Raw genomic sequence first — 15,720 nt, 5'->3', positions numbered from 1 at the left:
TTTCTTTCCTTTCCTTCTTTCTAAATGTGACTCATTTAAAACATTTTCCACAAAGTGTATCTGTAATGTTTATTATTTAAAAATACCTTATATTTCTCATTAAATTGATACTGGAAGTTTTGAATGTTGATGTAATACCACAGCTACTTTTAACAATATGCATGGTCAGTTTTACCCCATACTCAAAACCAACCTAGCACACATGACTTGGTTAGCGTATAACTTCCATGTTATCACTGCACTCCTCCAGTTTATTTTTCCAATTTGTTACTTCATAAGTCACAAGAAACCATGAATGAGATTTTTATTAAAGTACAATAAATATGAAATACCAAACAGATGTGATGTAAGGTGCAAAAACACATGATGAGGTCGCTGAATCTTACGTGTACGATGAGTCCTTGTTAAGAGAGAAAGCATCAAAGCAATTCCTCCCAACCCCAAACATAGAAACTGATCAAGAGCTTTGTCAAACAGGTAGTTAGAATTGTATTTTAATGGGGATGATTCTTAAAGTTTACAATCATAAAAACATAGACATTTAAGACTGAACTTTATTCTTATAAAATAATTTACAGATTTCCTATGACCTATATTGCATGTACGATTAACAGGGCAGCTAGTTTAAGCGGCTTGGATGATGAAATAATTTAGATGCAGTTCATGCAGTGTAGAAGTCAAAAAGCTGACAGTACTTGAGTGTTCTCCTGCCACTGTGGACCATTCTTATTCAATGTCAGGTGTGACAAAGGACTTGCGGTCATGCAACTGCAAAGACCAGATGCCATCTGAGTGCATCGGGCTCAGTCTCTTCAAATAACCACTGAATTATGTAAACATAAATATACAAGTTGATATCTTTCTAAATAGTACAAATACATGTTGCAACATCTCAGCTGTATAAGTAGTCAGTCTGTATATTTTCATCTAGTGAAATAATGTTCATAGTTCAATAAAGTTTTGAGTCTATACATGGAATCACTAACAAGACCTCCTTGTTTTGACCAGTTTGCTCTGATACTTGACAGAGTGTCCTCCATGTCCTATGACATAAACATCGAGAAGGTACGATTTGCCTGGCTGTAGTCCTCTGATTGTCTCTGTAGTCACTGCTTTCTGTAGGATATGACTATGGAAATATTTGCAGACCACCTTCTCAGATTTCTTTCTGGTATCTGGTCCAATACATTGGTTCTGCTCTCTTTTCTTCTGCTCTTCGCTGTAGTTATTCTCCACAAGCTTTTTATAAACACAGAATTTGTTTCGCTCCTGTGTGCCCAGCCATGCCACTGTGACTGAGGAGCATGTACGGAGCTTGTCAAAGACTTTTATGCGTGTGTCTTCTGGTACTGATGGGAAGGGTTGCTTGTTTGGCCTATTGGTGGCCAGGATCTTCAGCAAGGATGCACCTTTCTTACTCCCTTTCAGCCTGATGAGGTACTTGGCTTTTGGTTTTCCTCTAAGCTGAAAGTGGCTTACACCTTCCATATTCTGTGAAAGCAGCAGTTTCCCATCTCTCCTGACCTGGATTTGGACTGCGTCCAGACATGAGTGAACATAAAGCATCACCTTCTGGTGGGAGGAGACTGGAGCAAATCTCAGGAACTTGACACCTTTTCGTTTAATAAATACATCAGTCACTTTCCCATCCTTCAGTTCCATTGTCTTCTGCTTAGCCTCTTCCTTGGTTTTTGCAAATGTTCCCACATAGGCAGTGCTCATATTCGAATTGGTGTTAACTGCAAAAATGTCAAAATAGTATTGTGTGTCTGGCTTCAGGTCTGACACAGTGAAAATGTTTTTGTTTCCAATGCAGATTTGCTGAAGGTCCACCTTCCGTGCTCCAGCCATTTGTCGTGACATTCGTGTGGTGACTGGTTTGGCCATGGTCATGCGCTCTCGGCCAGGGCCACTGTCTGAAGTAAAGCCAAAGTACGCAAAATCAAAAGGACTGAAATCTAATCCAGGCTTGGGAGCTGTCATAAAGGCATCATCAACGTTTAGTTTTGCTTCCACTGCACAAAGACTTTTGAAGTTATGCTCCTTATTAATGATCACACAATATTGGATGGGTTGCCTCAGTTGTGAAATAGTAGGACTAGGTTTCCAGGCTAAAGTGACAGTTGTACGTCCAAGAGAGGTCACGTCCACACGTGGGTCATAGGGGAGCTCAGGATAAGGCTGATCTGATTCAGGAGTGGTTGTTGCATAAACTTTGAAATTTGTATCTTTTTCTGTTGAGATCAGTTCCAAACGGTACAAACCAGAGGGTGAATTGGATGCTAAGTATGATTCAACATCATTGCCTTTGTAAGAGTACAGATCAGTACCTAGTTCATTCACTACTTGCTGCCTTTGCTTCTGCTGGTCCAGTGGTTCTGGTTCTCCTGGGAAGATAAAGACTAAGTTAATATAAACTTGGTTGTAATTCTCATCCCATAACAATGTATCTATAATCTCAGCACTGATTCAACAAATGAGTCAATGAACTAGGTAATACTTGAAAACAAGCTCTTATTCTAGGTTCCATGCAATGCATGCAAGTCATTGATACTCATCTGCTAAAGCTTTACCTCATTGGTTATTTACCTCAGTGTTGTTTGTGGGACCTTGCTATGAGGAAATTGGCTACTATGTTTGCCTAAATAACAACAGCGATTACACTTCAAAAATAATGCATTGACTGACCACCTGGTGCAGACACGTGAATCACAGAACAAATTCTTAAGCGATCAACATAAAAGACTGAACAAAAAAAGAAAAACATTTAAAGAAAAATTTTGAGCCTCTTTTCCTCCAGATGTTGGTTTTGAGGAACAACTACCTGCACCCCCAGAGGTCTCCATTTATTCCAAGAGGGCAGGCACCTTTTCTTTTATTCATTCATGGGATGTGGGCGTCGCTGGCGAGGCCAGCATTTATTGGCCATCCCTAATTGCCCTTGAGAAGGTGGTGGTGAGCCGCCTTCTTGAACCGCTGCAATCCGTGAGGTGAAGGTTCTCCCACAGTGCTGTTAGGTAGGGAGTTCCAGGATTTTGACCCAGCGACGATGAAGGAATGGCGATATATTTCCAAGTCGGGATGGTGTGTGACTTGGAGGGGAACGTGCAGGTGGTGTTGTTCCCATGTGCCTGCTGCCCTTGTCCTTCTAGGTGGTAGAGGTCGCGGGTTTGGGAGGTGCTGTCGAAGAAGCCTTGGCGAGTTGCTGCAGTGCATCCTGTGGATGGTACACACTGCAGCCCCAGTGCGCCGATGGTGAAGGGAGTGAATGTTTAGGGTGGTGGATGGGGTGCCAATCAAGCAGGCTGCTTTGTCCTTTGCCTTGGACTAGCCTGAGAATCAACCCAGAGCTGCCCAGCTCCAGAGGCTGCATGCTGAACTGCTGAAGAGTACTCTGTGTTTAGGTGACTCGAGATCCACTTTGAGGCTGGCCTCCATTAAAGGAAATGGAAAGGCTCTGATTTGCAGGTAGATCCTCTTGGACATCACTGGAACAACTCTGGAGGGAAGGAGATTCTAAAGAATTTTGAAGATTTTATTCAACAGGTAATAAATATACATTACCATATTTCACTAATGTAGACACTGAGCAGAAAATAGTTACCTAGCACTTTCCACCCCCTTTTAAAATGAAATATATATATATCTTATGTTGAGCTATTAGCCAAGATTGATTCAGAAAGTTCTTTTCTAGAATGGGGACCTAGAAGCACTTGTTTTACATTCTGTAATTTAATTAATGATCTGTTCCCTATTCCAACATAGGAATTTTCAGCACATTCACTATAACCACAATAATGCACCAACTACAGCTGAAATCAATTTTTCATTTGGATAAGATTGTAACCACATTAAGTCAAAAAAAACGAATAAAGCTATTGAAGCTTATGGCTCCAAATGTGTTTTGTAAAGTAATATTATATAAACCTAGATTTCAAAATATGTAGTTCAGTATCAAGTGCTGTGATAAGTATTGACATGATTTCAAAAGACAACACCAGAGGGAAAATTACATTTTCAAATGTTTGTAAGATTGCCCTGCAAGTTTATTTAGGAAGGCTCAAGGTTGTGCAAGCTTTGTGGTAATGTTCACAACACTGCAGAAATATTTACATTTGCTAATTGTTCCCTTCTGCACCTAAGATGTATTTATTTATTAAATACAGTGTTGCAGTTAAATTTGAAATGTTGTTTGCACTGGGCTCCCATCCAAACAGACTTTTAGACATTACGCAGCATGGGAGGCAAAATGGATACAAGACAAGTTATAGTGATACCTACTAGCTCCCTGCTGCAGACATTTTGTGTTAAAAGTCCAATTGTTGGTTTAGAATCTAGGAAATTGGGTGCTGATCATATAACAGGCGGGAATAAATTAGGAAACAATTACTTCCCCTCAACATGAATAGAATTATGCCACACTCTGTTTCCACTCTGCAGACATTAGATCATTGCACCTGTTACCTATATTGTGTGTGCACAAATTGATCCCAGTAAATAGATTTTTTTCTGTTAGGGATGCAGAAGCCAAATGTACAGGCTGTGTGTACATTATAGAATGGGGGAGAAATTCAAACTCGTCTTGCCCGTTTTTTAGACGATAAAATTAAGGTTGGAGGGATGAACTTCGTTTCACGATCTCTCGCGTCTGATCTACTCTGGAAGTACAGAGGCTGCCAAATTGGAAGCCCTCCACTCTCTCCCCCAGACATACCTGCAGGCCAGCTCGGCGTCGGAGCTGGTCAAAATCCCTAAGGCCCAACCAGCGAACTGCAATGGGACACCCAATTGGGATGCAAGTTGAATTTCTCCCCCAAGATATCTAATGGACAAATGACCTGTTTATCTAGTTCAGCTTATGCTATGACAACTATCCCAGTGATGTATATTTTATATGGTTTGTAATGTTTAAAAATATTTATTTATCATAAAAATATTACTTATAAAATGTTACTTGAAACAGGGTGTCTGCTCATGTTTTTGCCCATAAGTACTTTTCACTGATTTGCTTTGAACTCAAGTGAAATTTACCATGTCCTAGCATATCTCAACTTTGTTACACTTTTTGTTCAATTGTCTATATGTTCCAAAAGAACCTACTGCTAGATGAGGAACACAAAGAACTGTGTTATACCTGCTACAGTTCTAGCTTAACTCAGTATATTTTAAAAATATAATGATGTGTACAGATGAGATCTCCGCATCTATTTAAAAATATATTACACTGAACTCTGTTCAGTTTGATTTCATGCTAAGTGAGTTGATCTTTTTACTATCCATCTTAAGGAATTACTTTTTGTTTATTCATCACTGCCTTACCAGAACCTTCTCCACTCGACTCCTCGGGAAGCTCTTGAAGAGTTAGTTTCCATTCTAAGGGTGCGTCGCACGGTGTCATGGTAATTGACAAAGGTGTATTGTCTTCTTCAACCACAAAGTAATATCTACAAGTAGAATACATAAGTAGTTCATTTTAGTCCTCCATTTCTTTGCAATTTAGAATACTGATAGTTGAAAAACTAAGACTAAGGTTTCAGTTATGTGCAATATTGTTGGATGAAAATGGACACAAAAACAGAGTGAGAAGCATAATTTTTATAGGGAAATACATTTATTGCATTGATTGCATTCATAAACTGAGTGTGAAGTAAGCGGATTTTATGTTAATTAATTGAATCCAGACAGGGGGTAATTTTGACTTTGGACGAAGGTGTAAAATAAGCGATATTGAATTAGCTGCCCATTATATACCCTGCCTGTTATATACCCTGCCCGTTATATACCCTGCCCATTATATACCTTGCCCATTACATACCCTGCCCATTATATACCCCACATTGACTTTAATCGAAAGGAAAATCAGGCGGGGTGTATAATGGGTGGCTAATTCGATATCTCCAGTTTCACACCATCACCCAAAGTTAAAATTGCCCCCTAACTGTCAATACTTTGTTGGTGGCCATCCAGTATTATATGTACTGTCACATCACATTCATGTTAAGATGTGATTATCCAAGTTGTCTTAACCTACAAACATCGTGACATATATAGGACTGATTACTGAGAAATATAAATTGAAAAGGATTGGTGTTGGGGAATTACATGAAAAAAAATGGCAATATAAAATGGTATGCTATCAAATAGTTTTTACTGTAAATGAAATGCTGCATGTGCAATTTATAGGAATACAGATCCACTCTCAAGTTAATGTCAAAGCATTCAGGTTCACAAGCATTTTACAAACATCTGCCCAGTACCATTATTCCACAGTAACAATTTTCTACCACTAGAGCCGGCAGTGAGTTATGTGTCTAATGACAAAAAAAATTAATACTTCAGCATTTCTATTTACTCCACAGGTCCTATTGGCTTCACCAGGTTTTTTCTTCAGATTGTAAAGCGAACAAAACAGATTGAAGACTTTGAATCTTTGGCAATTCTCCGCCCCCCTATTTCTAGTGGATTTCCATATTTCAATGTATAACAGAAAATGCATGTCATAGTGTATCCAGCGTGTGGTGTCATTCATGCTCCTGTGCCCTTGCATTTCCCGCTGAATTAGTGTAAGCATGGCAAGAAAAATCAAGTCGAGACCTAATAGCTCAGTGTCGCTCTTAACTATGCCAGCAGGAGCAAGACCTACCTAATGGTGCAGATTGCATGATGGGTTCCAACATTAGAGTACAGTTAGCATGAAAAAAATGTTACTTGCAAAGTCACAACTGACATATTAAATTCAAAGTTTAACTGCACACTAACTAACAGGAGCACAGACCATTCTAGATTTAGTAATGAGTAATGAGCCAGACTTAGTTAATAATCTAACAGTAAAGGAACATTTATCTAACAATGATCATAACATGATCAAATTCAATGTTAGGTTTGAAAAGGAGAAAGTTAACACAATTACTAAGATTCTAGATTTTGGTAAGGCTAACTTTAATGGGATGAGACAGAGACTGACGACAATAAACTGGTCGATACTGTTATCGGGTAAAACTACAGGTGAACAGTGGGAGGTGTTCAAAAAAGAATTTAGTTTAATACAGGACCAGTATGTACCCCTAAAGGGCAAGAGCTCCAATACCAAATAAAACAGCCATGGTCAACAAAAGAGGTGAGAGATGACATAAAACTAAAGGAAAGAGCAAACAAAAGTGCAAAGAATAGTGTAGATCCAGGGGGCTGGGGGAGATATAAATAACAGCAAAGGAAGACAAAAAGATAGTAAGAGCTACAAAAAGGAAATGAAAATAAGGAAATGGCAAACTTGTTGAATAATTACTTTGTGTCAGAGTTCACAGTAGAGGAAGAGGATAATATACCTGACATTCATAGAATCATAGAATCATAGAAAGGTTACAGCATGGAAGGACGCCATTCAACCATCGAGTCAGTGCCGGCTCTACGCAAGAACAATCCAGCTAGTCCCACTCCCCCCCCACTTTCCCCATAGCCCTGCAAATTTTTTCCTTTCAAGTACTTATCCAGTTCCTTTTTGAAAGCCATGATGGAAACTGCCTCCACCACCCCCTTAGGCAGTGCATTCCAGATCCTAACCACTCGCTGTGTAAAAAAGTTTTTCCTCATGTCACCTTTGGTTCTTTTGCCAATCACCTTAATCCTCTGGTTCTTGACCCTTCCGCCAAGGGTCTCTATCTACTCTGTTTGGACCCTTCATGATTTTGAATACCTCTATCAAATATCCTCGCAACCATCTCTGTTCCAAGGAGAACAACCCCAGCTTCTCCAGTCTGTCCACATAACTAAAGTCCCTCATCCCTGGAATCATTCGAGTAAATCTCTTCTGCACCCTCTCTAAGGGCTTCACATCTTTCCTAAAGTATGGTGCCCAGAACTGGACACAATACTCCAGTTGTGGCTGAACCAGTGTTTTATAAAGGTTCATCATGACTTCCATACTTTTGTACTCTATGCCTCTATTAATAAAGCCCAGGATCCCGTATGCTTTTTTAACCACTTTCTCAACCTGCCTTGCTACCTTCAATGATTTGTGCACATCTACCCACAGATCTCTCTGTTCCTGGATCCCTTTTAGAATTGTGCCCTCTAGTTTATATTGCCTCTCTCTGTTCTACCAACCAAAATGTATCACTTCGTATTTTTCTGTATTAAATTTCATCTGCCATGTGTCCGCCCATTCCACCAGCCTGTATGTATTCTCTTGAAGTCGATCACTATCCTCCTCACTGTTTATTACCATTTCAAGTTTTGTGTCATCTACAAATTTTGAAATTGTGCCCTGTACACCCAATTCCAAGTCATTAATATATATCAAGAAAAGCAATGGTCCCAGTGCTGACCCCTGGGGAACACCATTGTACAACTCCTCCAGTACAATAAACAACCATTCACCATCACTCTGTTTCCTGTCCCTTAGCCAATTCTGTATCCATGTTGCTACTGCTCTCTTTATTCCATGGGCTGCAATCTTGATAATAAGCCTACCATGTGGCACTTTATCAAATGCCTTTTAAAAGTCCATATACACCACATCAACTGCATTGCCCTCATCTACCCTCATCTACCCTCTCTGTTACCTCATCAAAAAACTCTATCAGGTTAGTTAAACACGATTTGCCTTAAAAAATTCATGCTGGCTTTCCCGAATCAATCCACATACATCCAAGTGACTGTTAATTCTGTCCCGGATTATCGTTTCTAAAAGTTTCCCCACCATGAGGTTAAACTGACTGGCCTATAGTTGCTGGGTTTATCCTTACACCCTTTTTTGAACAAGGGTGTAACATTTGCAATTCTCCAGTCCTCTGGCACCACCCCCGTTACTACGGATGTTTGGAAGATTATAGCCAGTACCTCCACAATTTCCACCCTTACTTCGCTCAGCGACCTAGGATGCATCCCATCTGGACCGGGTGGCTTATCTACTTTAAGTACAGCTAGCCTTTCAAGTACCTCTTCTTTATCAATTTTTAGCCCAATCAGTATCTCAACTATATCTTCCTTTACTGAGACTGAGGCAGCATCTTCTTCCTTGGTAAAGACAGACGCAAAGTATTCATTTAGTACCTCGGCCATCCCCTCTGTCTCCATGAGTAGATCTCCTTTATGGTCCCTAATTGGCCCCACACCTCCTCTTGCTAGCAGTTTACTGTTTACATACCTGTAGAAGACTTTTGGATTCCCTTTTATGTTGGCTGCCATATAGTCAGGAGGGGGTGGCCCTGGGAGTCCTCAACATTGACTCTGGACCCCATGAAATCACATGGCATCAGGTCAAACATGGGCAAGGAAACCTCCTGCTGATTACTACCTACCGTCCTCCCTCAGTTGATGAATCAGTCCTCCTCCATGTTGAACACCACTTGGAGGAAGCACTGAGGGTAGCAAGGGCACAGAATGTACTCTGGGTGGGGGATTTCAATGTCCATCATCAAGAGTGGCTCGGCAGCACCACTACTGACCGAGCTGGCCAAGTCCTGAAGGACATAGTTGCCAGACTGGGCCTGCGGCAGGTGGTGAGCGAACCAACACGAGGGAAAAACTTACTTGACCTCGTCCTCACCAATCTACATGTCGCAAATGCATCTGTCCATGACAGTATTGGTAGGAGTGACCACCGCACAGTCCTCATGGAGATGAAGTCCCGTCTTCGCACTGAGGACACCATCCAACGTGTTGTGTGGCACTACCACTGTGCTAAATGGGATAGATTCAGAACAGATCTAGCCGCTCAAAACTGGCCATCCATGAGGCGCTGTGGGCCATCAGCAGCAGCAGAATTGTATTCCACCACAATCTGTAACCTCATGGCATATTCCTCACTCTACCATTACCAACAAGCCAGGGATCAACCCTGGTTCAATGAGGAGTGTAGAAGAGCATGCCAGGAGCAGCACCAGGTGTACCTAAAAATGAGGTGCCAATCTGGTGAAGCTACAACTCAGGACTACATGCATGCTAAACAGCGGAAGCAACATACTATAGACAGAGCTAAGCAATTCCACAACCAACAGATCAGATCAAAGCTCTGCAGTCCTGCCACATCCAGTTGTGAATGATGGTGGACAATTAAACAACTAACGGGAGGAGCAGCCTTGTCTTTTGCACTCACGTGCTGGACTCCGCCTCAACGATGGCGGAGTCCAGCACGTGAGTGCAAAAGACAAGGCTGAAGCGTTTGCAACCATCTTCAGCCAGAAGTGCCGAGTGGATGATCCATCTCAGCCTCCTCCCGATATCCCCATCATCACAGAAGCCAGTCTTTAGCCAATTCGATTCACTCCACGTGATATCAAGAAACGGCTGAGTGCACTCTATACAGCAAAGGCTATGGGCCCCGACAACATCCCGGCTGTAGTGCTGAAGACTTGTGCTCCACAACTAGCTGCGCCTCTAGCCAAGCTGTTCCAGTACAGCTACAACCACTGTCATCTACCCAACAATGAGGAAAATTGCCCAGGTATGTCCTGTCCACAAAAAGCAGGACAAATCCAATCCGGCCAATTACCGTCCCATCAGTCTACTCTCAATCATCAGCAAAGTGATGGAAGGTGTCGTCAACAGTACTATCAAGCGGCACTTACTAACCAATAACCTGCTCACCAATGCTCAGTTTGGGTTCCACCAGGACCACTCGGCTTCAGACCTCATTACAGCCTTGGTCCAAACATGGACAAAAGAGCTGAATTCCAGAGGTGAGGTGAGAGTGACTGCCCTTGACATCAAGGCAGCATTTGACCGAATGTGGCACCAAGGAGCCCTAGTAAAATTTAAGTCAATGGGAATCAGGGGGAAAAGTCTCCAGTGGCGGGAGTCATACCTAGCACAAAGGAAGATGGTAGTGGTTGTTGGTGGCCAATCATCTCAGCCCCAGGACATTGCTGCAGGAGTTCCTCAAGGCAGTGTCCTAGGCCCAGCCATCTTCAGCTGCTTCATCAATGACCTTCCCTCCATCATAAGGTCAGAAATGGGGATGTTCACTGATGATTGCACAGTATTCAGTTCCATTCGCAACCGCTCAGATAATGAAGCAGTCCGAGCCCGCATGCAGCAAGACCTGGACAACATCCAGGCTTGGGCTCATAAGTGGCAAGTAACATTCGTGCCAGACAAGTGCCAGGCAATGACCATCTCCACCAAGAGAGAGTCTAACCACCTCCCCTTGACATTCAACGGCATTACCATCGCCGAATCCCACACAGTCAACATCCTGGGGGTCACCATTGACCAGAAACTTAACTGGACCAGCCATATAAATATTGTGGCTACAAGAGCTGGCCAGAGACTGGGTATTCTGCGGCGAGTGACTCACCTCCTGACTCCCCAAAGCCTTTCCACCATCTACAAGGCACAAGTCAGGAGTGTGATGGAATATTCTCCACTTGCCTGGATGAGTGCAGCTCTAACAACACTCAAGAAGCTTGACACCATCCAGGACAAAGCAGCCCGCTTGATTGGCACCCCATCCACCACCCTAAACATTCACTCTCTTCACCACCGGTGCACAGTGGCTGCAGTGTGTACCATCCACAGGATGCACTGCAGCAACTCGCCAAGGCTTCTTCGACAGCACCTCCCAAACCCGCGACCTCTATAATCTAAAAGGACAAGAGCAGCAGGTACATGGGAACAACACCACCTGCACATTCCCCTCCAAGTCACACACCATCCCGACTTGGAAATATATCGCCGTTCCCTCATCATCGCTGGGTCAAAATCCTGGAACTCCCTTGCTAACAGCACTGTGGGAGAACCACACGGACTGCAGCGGTTCAAGAAGGTGGCTCACCACCACCTTCTCAAGGGCAATTAGGGATGGGCCAGCGACGCCCACATCCCATGAACGAATAACAAAAAAATTGAGTATTTTTACTTTAGAGTGGTCAGTGTCCTTTTCCATAGCTATTCTAAACCTTATGATACTATGATCACTGCTCCCTAAATGCTCCCCCACTGACACTTGCTCCACCTGGCCCACCTCATTCCCTGGAACCAAGTCCAGCAATGCCTCTTTCTTTGCTGGGCCAGAAATGTACTGGTTAAGAAAGTTATCCTGAACACATTTCAAAAATTCTTCCCCCTCTTTGCCCCTTATTATTATTGTTATCCCAATCTATATTAGGATAGTTGATGTCCCCAGTTATCACTACTCCATAGCTTTGCACCTCTCTGTAATTCCTCTGCAAATTTGCTCCTCCACATCCTTTCCACGAGTTGGTGGCTTATAGAATACACCCAGTAGTGTAATGGCACATCTTTTATTTCTTAACTCTAATGAAATAGATTGTGTCCTTGACCCCTCCAGGACATCCTCTCTCTCCAGCACTGTAATATTCTCCTTAATCAATAGTGCCAACCCCCCCCTTTTTTTCCTTCCCCATCTTTCGTGAACACCTTGTATCCAGGAATATTTAGTACCCAATCCTGCCTTTTTTGAGCCAGGTCTCCAGGAAAACTAATAATGAATCAAGGACAGGAACTCACTAAAGTTAACGTAAGCAAGAAAACAGTATTAGAAAAAATCATGGCACTAAAGACTGACAAATCCCCAGGACCTGATGGTTTTCACCCCAGGGTTTTAAAGGAAGTAGGTGAGGAAATTGCAGATGCTTTAGCCATAATCTTACAAAGCTCTCTCGATTCAGGAATTGTCCCTTTAAATTGGAATATTGCAAATGTCACTCCATTATTTAAGAAAGGTGAGAGAGAGAAATCAGGAAATTATAGACCTGTTAGTCTAAAATCAATTGTGGGGAAGTGATTGGAATCTATAATTAAGAACAGTGTGACTGAGCACTTAAGAGAAATTTGAGCTGATTAGAGAGAGCCAACATGGGTTTGTAAAGGGTAGATCATGTTTAACAAACCTAATTGAATTTTTTGAGGAAGTAACTAAAGTAATAGACAGGAGAATGTCTATGGATGTAATTTATATGGACTTCCAGGAGGCATTTGATAAGGTTCCACATAAGAGACTGTTAGCTAAAATTAAAGCTCAAGGAATTAAATGCAAATTATTGACCTGATTAGGAGATTGGTTAGGCGATAGAAGACCGAGAGTAGGGATAATGGGTATGTACTTGAATTGAAAGGAAGTGACTGGTGGTGTCCCACAAGGATCTGTGCTGGGGCCTTAACTATTCACTATATTTGTTAATGACTTAGATAACACAATCGAGAGCCATATAACCAAGTTTGTCGATAACACAAAGATTGGTAGCATATAAGTAGTGTAGACGGGAGCATAAAATTACAAAGAGACAATGATCGATTAAGTGAGTGGGCAAAACTGTGGCAGATGGATTTCAATGCAGGTATGTGTGAGGTCATCCATTTTGGACCAAAAAAGGATAGATCTGAGTATTTTTTAAATGGTGAAAAGTTAGGAACAGTGGAGGTCCAAAGAGATATAGCGGTCCATGTACACAGATCACTAAAATGTAGTAGCCAGGTACAAAAATAATCAAAAAGGCTAATGGAATGTTAGTCTTTATAACTAGAGGGCTAGAATATAAAGGGGAGGAAGTTTTGCTGCAGCTATACAAAGCGCAGGTTAGATCACGTCTGGAGAACTGTGTACAGCTCTGGGCACTGCACCTTAGAAAAGATATATTGGCCCTGGAAGGAGTGCAGCGCAGAATCACCAAAATGTTACCAGGGCTCCAAGGGTTAGATTATGAGGAGAGATTACATAAACTAGGCTTGTATTCCCTGGAATATAGATGGTTATGGGGTGATTTGATTGAGGTTTTTAGGATTTTGAAAGGAATTGATAGGGTAGATAGAGGGAAACTTTTTCCAGTGGTGGATGAGTCTAGGACAAGGGGACATAATCTTAAAATCAGAGCCAGGCCAGAAGTTAGGAAACACTTCTTCATGCAAAGGGCGGTAGAAGTGTGGAACTCTCTCCCACAAATGCTCAATTAATAATTTCAAATCTGAGATCGATAAATTTTTGATAGCCAAGGGTATGAAGGGAAATGGAGCCAAGGCGGGCGGACGGAGTTAGCATACAGATCAGCCGTGATCTAATTGAATGACGGAACAGGCTTGAGGGGCTGAATGACCTACTCCTGTTCCTATGTTCCTATGCCTTCATGTCTACTGTTCTATGCTTTTGTTTTTTGCTGTCTAGACCCCACGCCCTGGATTTCCCTCCCTATACCTCTCCTCCTTTCTATGTCGCTTGCCTCATTTAAGGCCCATTAAAACCCGCCTTTTTGAACAAGATTTTTGAACCCTCCTAATAGCTCCTTTGATTCAGTATCCATTTTTGCCTGATTACACCTCCGTGAAGCATATTGCAACATTTTTCAATGTTATGGGGACTAAATAAGTACAAGCTGTCGTTGTTATAGTTTCCATTAATGTTATAATCCAGTAACAAAATGCATGAGATGCACATGCAATCCATATGTTGAATGTATGTTCAGCACTGTAACCAGTTTAATTGTGTGATCATGGATAAGACTTTGGAGATTATTGTGGGGTTTAACACACAAGTATTTGGTTTAGCATGAAAGGAAGATAAACTTCCTGATAAGTATATGTTTTTGAGACAAGGTAAGCACTGCAATTAGAACATGGATATTCTTACTGGTGTAATTGTATTAGTAGCTGAAGAAAACATAGAACAAGAAAAGGCCATTTGTCGCACAGAATTTGGAATTGTAGAATTAGTCCCATTGTGGATGTTGGCTCACCTATTTATTCTGTCTCACAAATATTGTAGCAATGGAATTAAAGGCTATTGGGTTAGGTCTAGGCTGAAATGATCAAATACTGCACAAGACAAGATGGTTCATGTGCTGTGAAAGGTTAGGTTTTAATAGCAGCGATCTGGAGACAGACCGATAAATGGAAATTTTCTTCATTACTTTTTAGGAATCAGGAACTATTTAATCAAAACTTTCATTAGGAGATTAGGAATCATTTTCTGACTTCATGTTCTTGGTGAGGGTTTCACCGACTGGAAGTGCAAATTGTGAATTCGGGTGCATGCTGCGCATGATTTTTTAACCATTTAAATTGATGGCAGTGTGTGATTATGGGAGGAAGTGCAAAGTCAGAAAGTTCCTGTAAAAGAGAATAGATAAAGCAATCTGAAGGGCTGGACAGACTGTGTACACCTCTTGGGCTTTAGGGAATCTCTATTCTGTCAAGTTAGATCTAATTTTGGATTTTATCATGATCATGAGTTACTCTAATTCCTATCCTTAAATCATAGAAGTAAGTTACCTTTTCGGTGTGTCTCTGAAGAGATAGCCATTGATTTCAGCTCCATCTGGGATGATAGATGAGTCATGGAAGAGAGACTTGTCTTGAAGCTGCATCTGGAAGAGCTCCTCATCTCTGGTGGGTAGTTTCTGAGCCCTGGAGTTTGTTGCTAATAGCAGCAGTGATGTCACTGCCCAGGATATGGTTAACATTATCCTAGACCAAAGACAATATAATTATCAGGCAGGTATTAGCAATTTAAAAAAAATCAGGGGATTTACTGATTCCATTGCTGATAACCTTTTAAAAAATATCATCGCTATTTTCAAGAGAGGAATTGAATCATTCAGTTCTAGAAAAAACTAGCATTATTTTTCTCGTGATTATATGATTTGCAAGTATGGTGATGTTATTTTGGTATTGTAAATGATGTTGTAAACATGTGATGGCATCACTGCATGTTTAGAAACATCTCCAAAGCACTGCCGAATAACTTTACAAGGACAATGATACCTATTG

General features: G+C 41.5%; 1 protein-coding gene across 1 annotated transcript in view; it reads right to left on the bottom strand.

The window, feature by feature from the left end:
• Positions 1-503: 503 nt before the first annotated feature.
• The window catches only part of ndnf (neuron-derived neurotrophic factor), a 28,225-nt gene continuing 13,008 nt past the window's right edge, over positions 504-15,720 (bottom strand). The window contains exons 2-4 of the mRNA XM_068006510.1: positions 15,223-15,417; positions 5,320-5,444; positions 504-2,387 (exon numbers count right to left, since the gene is read on the bottom strand). Coding sequence (XP_067862611.1) covers positions 982-2,387; positions 5,320-5,444; positions 15,223-15,417 — 1,726 coding nt within the window. The 3' untranslated portion in view covers positions 504-981. The remainder of the gene's footprint in view (positions 2,388-5,319; positions 5,445-15,222; positions 15,418-15,720) is intronic.

Source organism: Heptranchias perlo, chromosome 1 (assembly GCF_035084215.1).
Source record: "Heptranchias perlo isolate sHepPer1 chromosome 1, sHepPer1.hap1, whole genome shotgun sequence".
NCBI classification, from domain to species: domain Eukaryota; kingdom Metazoa; phylum Chordata; class Chondrichthyes; order Hexanchiformes; family Hexanchidae; genus Heptranchias; species Heptranchias perlo.
The sequence above is the reverse complement of the archived record's forward strand: the minus strand, read 5'-3'. Positions and strand labels throughout refer to the sequence as shown.